Source organism: Vicugna pacos, unplaced genomic scaffold (assembly GCF_048564905.1).
Source record: "Vicugna pacos unplaced genomic scaffold, VicPac4 scaffold_124, whole genome shotgun sequence".
Taxonomy (NCBI): Eukaryota; Metazoa; Chordata; class Mammalia; order Artiodactyla; family Camelidae; genus Vicugna; species Vicugna pacos.
Genome location: NW_027328804.1, coordinates 223,707 through 235,433, shown reverse-complemented (window position 1 = coordinate 235,433; position 11,727 = coordinate 223,707). Strand labels below are relative to the sequence as shown.

General features: G+C 49.8%; 1 protein-coding gene and 1 long non-coding RNA gene across 2 annotated transcripts; one reads left to right on the top strand and one right to left on the bottom strand.

The window, feature by feature from the left end:
• Positions 1–384: 384 nt before the first annotated feature.
• LOC140695033 (uncharacterized) lies at positions 385–5,595 on the bottom strand. Its single transcript, XR_012070722.1, has 4 exons — positions 5,369–5,595; positions 3,728–3,978; positions 3,373–3,580; positions 385–607 (listed from the first exon to the last, which is right to left on the bottom strand). It is a non-coding gene; the product is annotated as an uncharacterized lncRNA (long non-coding RNA).
• On the top strand, positions 5,316–10,818 carry LOC140695032 (uncharacterized). The gene is made up of 6 exons (XM_072957989.1): positions 5,316–5,611; positions 7,898–8,085; positions 8,284–8,482; positions 9,072–9,162; positions 10,075–10,191; positions 10,610–10,818. Exons 1-6 carry the CDS (start codon positions 5,329–5,331, stop codon positions 10,677–10,679), a joined length of 948 nt encoding a protein of 315 aa, XP_072814090.1. The 5' UTR covers positions 5,316–5,328; the 3' UTR covers positions 10,680–10,818.
• Positions 10,819–11,727: the final 909 nt, after the last annotated feature.

Here is an 11,727-nt window from a genome sequence, read left to right as displayed (position 1 = left end):
CTGATAGCTCTGTGGCCACCACTGTTCCCGGAAGGGCTCTGCCTCCATCTTCTATCAGACATTCCTGCCCAGTCCCCGACTGCCAGCGAGGGAGCCTGGGCCTCAAAGCCGTTTGCCGTGGAGGGACACAGGCTCCTTGGAGAAGCAGGCTGATCTTATTTTTCTCCGTAACCCACGGCCTAGCAAAGCGCCAGCCTATGGGTGGGCCATTCAGGGGCTCGGATACTTCTTAAATTAACTCAAAGCAGTAGAATAGCAGAGCTGGAGGAAGTGACCACTGAGCTCACAGAGTTCACTGCCCACACCCCCATTCTACAGATGAAGAAACAGAGGCCAAGCAGCCAAGGTCATGCTGCTCTTTAATGCTGGCCTCTGTTGGGCATACCAAGTGATGAGCTGCACTGAAGGGCCTGAGAGGGGGCTCTGGGGTCAGACAGCTTGGGTTCAAGTCCCACCCCTGCCATTTACTAGCTGTGTGATTAATGACTGTCCTTCCTGTAAAGTGCCACCTCATTTGTTTGTCATGAACACAGAGTTCCTTGAACAGCAGGACAGAATTCTTTAAAGGTTTGCTGTTGCTTTTGTTACTATTATCACCAAGTGAACCCTGAAATGAAGAACAAAGACAGCAAGATTTTTTATTTTAAAAGATTTTAAAATACGATGATGACTGTTTGATTTAATCTATTCAAGTTTGCATTTGACCATTATTAACAACTGCACAATGGATGACTTTTGAGGAAATGTTACTTCATGTCTTTAATTCTCACTAACTACACAGGCTATTCAACAGGAAGCAATTTTTTTTCCAGGAAGAGGGACAAAAAGTTAACAATATCTCTGTACCTCTCGGTTCCCAGTGAGTTGGTTGTGATCTGTCAACCCAACTTTGGGGAAATGCCCTCTCCTCCTGGGCTCGCTGCACTGCCACGTGGCCTCCAGGGGGCGATTTACCCCCACACGAATCCAGTATCTTGGTTCATATCTTTGCTTCAGATCCCTCAAGGACTGCCCATGCACCAGGGCCCCATCTGCCCCGCCAGTCTCACCTGCTGGCCTCCAGGAAACTATCCTGGGTCTCAACCATCCTCTGTTCCTATGCCCGCCCCACTACTCTTCATTTTGTCCTTCAAGTGTGGGCTCCTGTGGCTTGCCACCAAGCAGGGGTCTCCCAGTCCTCCACCTTGGGGAACTGCATCGTCCTGCACAGTGCCTAGCGAAACTGTGTGGAGGCCGGGAGAATACAGAACAACAGGTGCTCAGAGGGGCTGCCTTTCCCACTGCAGGGGCCCTGGAGAGCTTTCTCCCAGCTGGTTATTCACAGGCGCTGAAGCTGTGGAATCTCGATCTTACCAATTTAAAGGGCATCATCACTAATTACAAAAGAAATCATTTTTTCAGTAGCAAAAGGAGAAAAGACTTTGTGCCCCATGCCCCCATCTTTCTTCCTCCGCCTTCAGAGGTGATTCTCACTCTCTGGGCAAGGGTAGAAAGCAACAAACAGAATATTATTTTTCAATGATTCTTCTTTCCCACTCTGAAGATTGCATCCCAAGACTGATGAAGGCTAGGATGGTTTGGCTTCCCTGTACTGAGTATTCAGAGGCTCAGGGTGGAGGGGGTTAGGGAGATAATTCAGCATTATGGAACCAAACAGAGACATTAAAAGGTTCTACTCTAAACAGAAAGGAAGCAGGATGCTATAGAAATGGGAAAACCATCATTGGAAATGAAATAACGAGTTACAAGACAATAAACATGAAGATGTAAAAAAGAAAAAGTATATCAAAATACAAAAAGGTGGGAAAGGGAGATGGTAGCAAGAAAAGATAGATTTTTTTCTCTTTCTTTTTCCTTTTTCTCATTATTCTTAGGATGTGTTGGAGCCTACGTGATTATCAGTCTAAAGGAAATAGATATGATAATGGGTTGATATACTTGAAAAATAGGGTAACCACAAATCGAAAGCATATAATAGAGTTGAAAAAAAAAAACCAAAAAAGAAACAAACTCTAAATGGCTTAAAGACTTAAACATTAGACAAGACGCTAAAAAACTCTCAGAAGAAAACATAGGCAAAACATTATTTGACATATATCTCAGCAGTGTTTTCCTAGGGCAATCCACCCAAGCAACAGAAAATAAAAGCCAAAATAAACAAATGGGACCTAGTTACACCTATCAGCTATTTCAAAGCAATAGAAACCATAAGCAAAATGAAAAGACAACCTATGGAATGTGAGAAAATATTTGCAAAAGATGAGACTGAACATGGCTTAACTTGTAGACTATAAAAATAGTTCATACAACTTAATAAGAAAAAAAAATAAACAACCCAATCCAAAAATGGGCAGAACAACTAAACAAGCAATTCTCCAATGAAGATATACAAATGGCCAATAGGCATATGAAAAAAAGGCACAATATCGCTAATTATCTTAGAAATGCAAATCAAAACTACAATAAGTTATCATCTCACACTACTCAGAATGGCCACCATTCAAACATCCACTCACCATAGATGCTGGAGAGGCTTGGAGAAAAGGGAACCCTCCTACATTATTGCTGGGAATGTAGTTTGGTGAAGCCAATGTGGAAAACAATATGGAGATACCACAAAAGACTAAAAAAAGACATCATTTGATCCAGCAATCCCACTCCTGGGCATATATCCAGAGGGAACCTTAATTTCAAAATATACCTGCACCCCAATGTTCACAGCAGCATTGTTTTCAATGACCAAGACATAGAAGCAACCTAAACGCCCACTGACAAATGACTGGATAAAGATGTAGTATTTAGATATAAAAGAATATTACACAGTTGTAACAAAGAAGGAAATAATGCCATTTACAGCAACATGGATGGACTTGGAGATTATCACACTAAAGTGAAATAACTCAGACAGAGAAAGACAAGTAACATATGATACCACTTATATGTGGAATTTTTAAAAAAGATACAAATAAACATTTACAAAACAAAAACAGACTCACAGACTTAGGAAACAAACTTAGGAGTTTGGGATTAACAATTACAAACTACTATATGTAAAACAGACAAACAGCAAGGATTCACTGTAGAACACAGGGGAAAATGTTCAGTATCTTGCAACCTATAATGGAAAAGAACCTGAAAAAGAATAGACTATGTATATGTACAACTGAATCACTATGCTGTATACCTGAAACTAACAAAACAGCTGTATATCTGAAACTAACTAAACATTGTAAATCAACCACATTTCAATTAAAAAAAAAGATAAGCTCTAAATAGCTGTATTCAAAGAAAATCTTCAAATCTTACCTCCTACAAAAAGTAAAATGGGAAGCTTGAGCAGGACCAAATTATACTGAATGAGAGGTTACATACCTTCTCCAGCACGTGGCCCATGGTACACATACATCGTGTTTTCCTTCAGGTAAGAATGGCCCTTACTGCCCAGGGAGCGAGTCCTGCTGGGACAAGGCCTCTGTGGCAGTGGCCTCCTTGTCACCGCTCCATCTCACCAGAAGGCCAGGGTTTTCAGAGGGGAGGGAACACAGAGCTCATACACTTCAGATATATTTCCTGAGAAAAACTGTGGAAAGACCAAATTCACCTGCAGTGCAGGAAACATGAGCACGGCCCCTAAGCAGACTGACAAACCCGAAGCAAGACGGCCCGATGTTCACATCGGAACCAGAACAAAAACCGTCTGGCCCCAGTTAAACGATCACCATCTCACCTGCAATGAACTGTTCGTACTCATTGTCAGGGATGTTTCTGTTGAGACTTGAGAGATCAAAAAAGTCAGACCAGGGAATCCGGACCTGGTGGATGTCCAGGCTCTGCTAATGGTAGAGGCGGCCCCAAGGGGGTATCACCAGCACCGACTCTTCCATTTTCAGCAGGGTCTTCAGGAGGAAGGCGATGTGGATACAGACGCCCCTACGGAGGCTGAAGCCCTCCGGAGGGTTGACATAACACAGAAGGTACCTGGCAGGGAGCAAAGGAGAGCGGGTCTTCAGAGCCAGGTCTCTGCACAGGAATCCCGGCTTAGATAGAACAGATACAATGGGAATCTCTGCACAGCACATGGCCTAGACTCAAGACACGTTCAGCAGCTTCTGGTTTGTATAGTGGAGGCACTGCCCACCGATCTCTGTGTGGCCAATTATTTCGAGTCCGGGAGCACATGCAGAAGACATCTTGGCATCTGTCTATCAACGCTAAGCACCTGACTAGTACCTGAGCACCCGTTCTCCAGGGAATCTCAAACTTCTTGGCCTAAAGACCCCTGTACACTCTTAAATACTGAGGACTTCAAAAGGCTGCTGTTTATGTGGGTTAAATCTATCAATAGTTCCTGTGTTAGAAGTTAAATAAGAACTTTAAAAAATGCTTATGAGTTCACTTAAAAATAATAACAACCTACTACATGATACCATTAATACTCTTAAGCAAAAAATAAGTATATTTTTCTAAACAAAAATCATTAATGAGAGGAATAGCAGTGATTTTAATTTCTGAGAATCTCTTTTGGACTGGTGAGAGCTTAATTCTATCTGCCTCTACATTACCTGTTTTGTGATATCACAGACTAGGTTTTCCCTGGAAAACCCCACAGGAAACTCGGGAGTGCAAGAGTGTGCAAAAGGCAGGTGACTTCCCGGCGTTCCTACGAAAATAGTCTTGCATCTCAGGGGCCTCGGACTCACTTTGATAACTGCTGCCCTACCCTAGGCGAGACTCTCCTACACAAGAGCCAGGCAAGTGTCCTGGCTTCTTTAATGAGTTACCGCAGCAACACCCCTCCCTTCTCTGTGTTAATGTTTCCCACAACCTCCATTACTGCAGATGAGGATGTAATCCTCAACTGAGGCCTCTAATCCCAGAAGACTACCAACCTTGAAAGGGAGGGCCCATCTACCATCTCTACACCCCGCACAGTCTATTTTGAGTCAAGCCCTAGATAACTGCTAATTGACACTGACCCTTGTCTTATTCCTGAGTTTTAGCGAAGGAGCCAACATCTGGATGGAACTGAAATTTCCCTGCTGATATACAAGGCTGATAAACCACCCTATTCCAACATCTGATTCTGGGGCTCTTCAAAACGCGGGTAAGGCCCCGCTTCATAAAAGACGGGTCCTCCACCTGCCCTTCCCAGGGGTTCTGGGAGGCCGCGGCCACGCAGGGCTACCCGGAGTCGCGGTCCAAGCCCCAGAGCCCGAGGGGGAGGAAAGCCGGAGGCTGTGCCCCAGCCCTGTCCCCCCCGCCCCAACCCGCTCCCCGGCACCACAGCCCTCCCCGGCCGCCACACCAACCCGGATCCCACCCCGGTCCATGTCCACTGGCCCCGCCAACGGCGCTGCCGTACGTTTACCGTCTGTGAGACGCCGCCCCAGAAAGGATGTCGGCCGCCGACTGACGCGGCCAGAACTAGTGGCCCGGCCAAGCAAGCCGCCATCCCCAGCAGCAAACACCGCCATGGTCCCGGGCAGCTGCACACTTCCGGAGCCCGCTGCCTGCCCCAGAAGCGCACGCCAGCCCGCGAGGAGCGCGGCGTCTTTATCCATGGCAACGCCGCGGGGCCCTCCCCTAGCGCTTGCGTCTGCGTCCTCCCGAGGTTAGACGTGCGAGAGCAGAACTTTCGGAGCCAATGGGAGCAAGGGCGCGGCCAGGACGGGGGTGGGGGGAGGCTTATGGGGCAGCTGGGTGGGGCCGGGGCGGGCGGGGCCGCGCGGAGGTCCTCAGCTGCAGGTGGCACCGGCCGGAGGCTGGGGCAATGCTGCCAACAGTGGGCGCGGCGGCGGGGCAGCGGGGCGGGGGCACCCTCACCTGTCTGTGTGCGGGGCTCAGCCTGGGCTCCGCGGCCTCCGCTTGCACCGGAAGTGGACCCAGGCTACCTGTGGGCAAGATAGAGGACTGAGCCCAGGCAGGCACGGCTGGCCAGGTAGGGCACCTGAAGTGCAGATCCGCCAGGCCGGCTGCCGGCCTTGAATACGCGCTGCTAGGCAGTTTCCAAGAAGACGGGATCTGTCCCAAGAGGGGAGGTAGGGCAGGGTGCCAGATGCCTGGTTGGGTGCGGTCTTACAGGAGAGCCACGTTGAGAGGGTGCAGAGCAGCCCCTGTGTTGGCGGGGCTAGGAATTTGGGGTATAGGGTGGGGATGATGTGTGCCATTCCCTGTGGTCTCCCAAAGAACTCGCACCCCCAAGCAAAGGACCCTGCTCCCTCCACCCTTCACTGCATCCCCTGCCTTCCCCAGCACCACCGCCCCTGCCCCCGGAGGGTCCCATGACCTCTCCCCACACCAGGCACCGTCCCTGTTACAGGTACTTATCTCCTGGTGGTTCCAGCCCAAGGGTGGGGGCTGTATCTGACCAGTTAGGATGCCTGGAGCCTTTGTATGAAACCTCAGACTATAATGCAGGCGTGCACAGAGGCCCCTCAAACAGGATTCCCTGCATTCCCTCCCCACCACGCACCCACAGCGCAGCTGCCACACCAGGCCAAGCCTGCTGGAGGACCGCTGTTCCCTCTCCACCTGTCCCTGATCAAGAGTGCACCGCCCACACTGCTGGGTATTTAGTGGGCCTTAGAAGAGCAGCTGGTATTTTCATGGACAAATATTTGCTCTTTTGGGAAGAGTTGAGTGCAAAGGGATGTAGGGTATGCCTTTTCTGTTGTCCTGGAACTGGTGACTAGGATGCAAACTTAAGTCAAAGCAGTTTTTAGAGAGAGCCGCAATATATCTTACCCAAAGATCACTGTTCCCCTACAAAGGCAACACCACCTGGCGGGTGGGGTCCTGGTCCCTCTTTCTGGAGGTTGGGCTTTGCACCCTCCAGCTGGGACAGAGCCCGAAACAGCTCTGAACACGCTCCAACAGGCTTTCCCAGCACAAACTGCCTTTATTTTGAATCTGGCTGAAGGAAGCAGCTGAGAAATCTGGGTAAATCTTCCTGGGTGTAACCATGCCTTTTGTGCTGAATGAAAGAGCGGCTCTCCACATGCTAACAGCTTAGAACTGAATGTGTGTCGAAGCCTTCATGCATGTAGCATGTTGGGAACAGCGTTTCATGGTGAGGGGAACTCTATAACTTACATGTGTATGGGGAAGCCCTCACTCCAACAGGGTTTTCCTGCACAAACTGCCTTTATTTCGAAATTGGCTCTTGCTGAGAAATCTTGGTAAGTGTTCTTAAGTGTAGCCATGCCCATTATGCAGGATGAAAGAGCGGCTCTACACTTTTTCACATCTCAGAAATGAATGTGTGTTGAAGCCGTCATTCATGTAGCGTGTTGGGAACACAGAATTTAGTGGTGAGAACTATGTAAATTACATGTCTATGATGAAGCACTCTCTCGAGCCGGGTATTCCAGTGCATACTGCCTTTATTTCGAAACTGGCTTCTCAGAAGCCTGTGGTCTCCACTGCAGGTCTGTCTCCAAACCCAGGGCCAGCATGGTAACTCTGCTCCCCCTGTCTATTCTGGAAGTTCTAGGTGTCCTCCATGGCCCTTCTACCATTATGTTTTTGGAAAACCCCGCAGATGGAATGGGCCTGAGAACAGGAGAGCTGGATGCCAGAAGCCACTGCCCAGTGTGAGGCTCCTGGGAGGGGCATCTCCTCTCCGTGGGCTCTGATCTAACCTCCCCTCTCCCCCACCCCCACCCCTCTCCTCCTGCATTTCCTGATTGATCCCTGGATAATGGTCCATACCAGGAATGACCTGGGAGAGGTTTTATGAGTCTTTAAGTGGAAAAAAAAAAAGAAATCTTTAGACAAGTTACTGAAAGTAACTTCCAGCTTTACCGGGAAAGACCTCATTCCAATGTTTAAGGCTAGTTGACAGGGTGTCAAATTGCTTAACCACTCACATCTGAGCAAGTGCTACCTCTCTCTCCAGCTCCCCGCAGCATCCACCTGTGGCAACTTGGCCAAAAGAAGGCAAGAAAGCTCTTTCCCCTCGCCAGCACCAGCGTGGCTTTGGAGTCAGTGGAGGCTGAGAGAAAGAGCCCCGCCCTGAGGTTTGAGGGGCCTCCAGCCACAGCCAGAGGAGCGGGGGTTTTCAGAGTGGCCCAGCAGGGAAACCAGGCAAGGCCACCTGGCCCAAGTCTTCCCTGCCCAGAGAGCCCCATGAACTGCTTTGGGCCACACTCCCCGTTTGGGCCCCCTGCAAAAAGTTACCACGGGAGCCACACCTGAGAAGGCAGAAGGACAGCCCTTTAGCCTGGGGTCCCAGCAGGTGTGTCCTGTGAGACCTGTGGCCACATAAGTTACTTGTCTCTCCAGGTCACTGAAGGGACTGTGCTGGGCATCTTGGTGGTCAGGGACATGGGAACACCTCTAAACTCTGAAGAAGGACAGAGAGACTCTTCCTGGAAGCAAGGATTCCAGGGAGACACCTTGCCCAGAACTGGGGGACTGTGTCCTGAGCAGACCCCTGGGAGGCAATGTGGGGCTGTGGGGTCCTCTTCTGAGAAGGGAGCAGGTGAGTTTTCCGTGGGTGGGGTCCTGCTTTGTCCAGACATGTCCTTGTGTAAGACTCATTTACAAACACCTCCAAGTCCACCTAGGTGTGGCCCCAGAGGTGGGGGTAGAGGAGGAGAGTGAAGGGTGCAGACTTAGGGCCCCCTGAGCCACCCAGGGAGCCAAGGGTCAGTGGGAACATCTTGGGAGTCTAGTGCAGGGGTGGAGGACGAGCACTAAGAACATGCCAAGTCATGCAATAAAGTGACCCGTGACCACGAGACACAGGTGGCCGTACACCAAAAGAGGCAGATAGAAATTTAGACCCAGGATCTGAGAACCTTGAGAGGGGCTGGAGGGTCCCAGGAACCCTCAGGAACAGCTCTTCTAGGGGCACAGACATCCCAATACACACATTTCTCATGGAAGCTTTTTGGGGTGCAGAGTGAGTTACCAGGATCCTGAACTTAGTATGGAATCCCACCCCCTTGTTCATCACGGTACCTGGCAATAAATTGCTGTCATTTGTCCCTGGACATGCACAGGGGAGCTGACTGCTGTGGGGGTCACTGCAGGACTAGAATCTTCTGGTGTCTGCTCTGTGACCACAGAAACCCAGGGGGATTTCTCAACGGGAGAACCTGGAGACCATGCCTGCAAGGACCACCCTCATGGGATGGCCAAGGAGCTCGTGGTACCCAGGTCACCAAGTGACGAAGTTGTGAGGTTGCCTGGGGTATCCTGGGGGCATGTAGATTTCTGAGGTCAGCACGTGGGCCCAGCACTGCTGGATGGTCTGCACAAAGAGGGGCCTGCCCTCCTGATGATGGCTCTTAACACCTGCAGGGAAACTGCTCCCAGGGCTCCTGGAGGTCCATATTGAGAGTGTCCTGCCAGCCTTGTGGGGTCACCTTCCCCTGATGCAGAAGCAGACCTCTCTCCCTTGAGGCCCAGGGGACACCTGGCTCAGGTGCCACCTGTGTGCCCTGGACACGCAGAGCCCCAGAGCTCTGGCACAGCCTGGGGTGTGGTGGTGTCCGGGCAAGAAAGGCCCTGGGAAGGGGGTCATTCAAGGGCAGAGGCCACTCTGCAGGGATGCTGGACCTGGCAGCAATGCACTGCTTCAGTACTCCCTTGGGTTGGGTCTCCAACCTGTGGGATGGAAGGACCACTCCTTCCTGCGGTGCAGTCGGGGGAACTAGATCCATCGTCAAGGTCAGCCCTGAAAATGGAGGCTGCGCTACCTCCATTCCTGGAAAGAAAATCAGTCCCCTCCAGTCCAGGTGATTCAGAAAGTCATTCAGCAATGTTCGGGGCCTCCACTTTAGGCTTTGAATTAGAGCTGAGCGGCTTAGGAGGCCAGATCCCTGTCCGTGGCTCCAGGAGCAGGCTTTCTGCTGGGGGACAGGATCCTCACAAACACCTGTGTCTTTGTGGGACACTCCCCTCTGACAAGCTGGGAGGCAGGGTGCAGTTGTGGGAAATCGTGTTTACATGAGCAGAGGGCCACCATGTGGTGGGGGCACAGGAGACTGTGAGAATGAGTCCCACAGCCTTTCTGGAATCAAAAAACTGGCAAATGTGAAAAAGTGCATAATTTGTTTTATTGAACAGGCTGCTTATGTACGTTTGGAGGACCAGGTTCAAGGACTCAGCATCCCTCCAGGACAATAGCCTCAAGAGAAGAACAGACAGAGCAGGAGGAGATCTGGGGTTTCTCCCAGGAATGAGGTGGAACAGGGATTTCTGCAGATTTGCAAGGAGTCCCCGACCACTGAGCATGGGTTTACAGCCCCACGAGCCCCTGTCATGTTTGGCTTGGGCTCTGGTTCTGGCCTGCTCATGTATTCTTCCAGCAGAGTTCCAGAAACTCAGAGGGTGGAATTAGAGGGGCTGCGTTTGGAACCTAGTGAGGAGTTGGAGGGTCCTTTATATTGAGTCCCTTCATCCTAATCACCGTAGCTGAAGCCCAACACCCCCCAGGCCCCCATGGTTGCCGTGGAGGGAGAACAAGCCTGGCAGGCGACCTAGGGGTCCCACTACTGTGTCCTTCCCTTGTCTTCGTTCCCTTTCACCCCGGAAGGTGTGATTGTCTCGTGTCATGGTGGCCTCCACAATGTCCCTCCCAGTAATCTCTCTTCTCCATCAGGTGGGGTTCCCAACCCCGCTCAGCCTTCTCTGCATGGATGCTGAAGGACCAGGCCCACCTGAAGTTCTGAGCTCGAGCAGTAAGGTGGAAAGAAAGAAACCAATGGAAAAAAGAAGCAAGTGATTGTGGCAAAGCTCCCCACCACAGAGAAGCTGCCCTGAGTGGAAGGGAGAGTGTGGGCATGCCCGTTTGTTTCCTATCTCCCAGTGCTCTTAGCTTTCTTATTGCCTACCTGCATGGTTACAACAAAATGATCTGCAAAACTGAAAATATTTACTCTCTCGCTGGCCAGCCTCTGGTCCGGTACCAGGCAAGAGATTGGAGTTCCTTTCCAGTTTGGAAACATCTTGGCAGGCCCAGGTTTGCAAAGGTCTTTAAGAGTAGTTACGGAGTTTTGCTTTTAAACTTTTTTACGGCTCTATATACTTGTGAGATGTGGTTGTGATGTATAATTCTGAGTCGGGATTTTCTCAAACTGTTTCTCACTTCTTATACCAGACATTCCTAAATTCCAAGTGGAACTGCATATTAAGGAAGCCATGGAATTTAGCAAAAGGATACAGATCTCATTTCCTTTTAAGCATCGGTGTACCTCCATCATGGCAGTATTTGTTATGTGTTATTGATAGGGGAACTAAGTAGTAAACAGATTAATAGAAAATAGGGGATTTTAGGTACACAGGTTCATCTTTTCAACATTGTTTGTAATATTTGCAGTTTAAGATGACCATTCCTGAGAAACAGGCAGCCTCTTAGAATGAAATAGCATTTCCTCTGAACCATAATTAATTTTTATTTTGTAGACAGCAGGAAGGGTAATAACACGTCACACATTTGGGGACGTCAAAGAGAAAATGTAACTTTCTGGGAGCGCACTCCCCCGCCTCCCCCTGCCCTTTTTACTGTCCCATTCTCCCTGGAAGGCTCTTTCTTATCTTCTGCTCATGGCTCCAGTAACTCTTTCTTCCTCCTTGTTCCTCAGCTGGTAAGGTTAGTTTTCTACTTTGAACAAGCAAACAAGCCAACAGAAGAGAAATTTCACAAGCAACTCCCAGCACATCCGCTCGCCTTCTGATGTCTGTGACCTCACTCTCGGTGCCCCACCGCTTATTAAAAGT

Coding starts and splice junctions, on each gene's coding strand:
- LOC140695032 (XM_072957989.1), top strand. CDS start 5,329: ATGTCCACTGGCCCCGCCAACGGCGCTGCCGTACGTTTACCGTCTGTG. Junction 5,612..7,897: donor TGCGTCTGCGTCCTCCCGAG/GTTAGACGTGCG, acceptor CTCTCTCTCCAG/CTCCCCGCAGCATCCACCTG. Junction 10,192..10,609: donor GGGTTTCTCCCAGGAATGAG/GTGGAACAGGGA, acceptor CTTCTCCATCAG/GTGGGGTTCCCAACCCCGCT.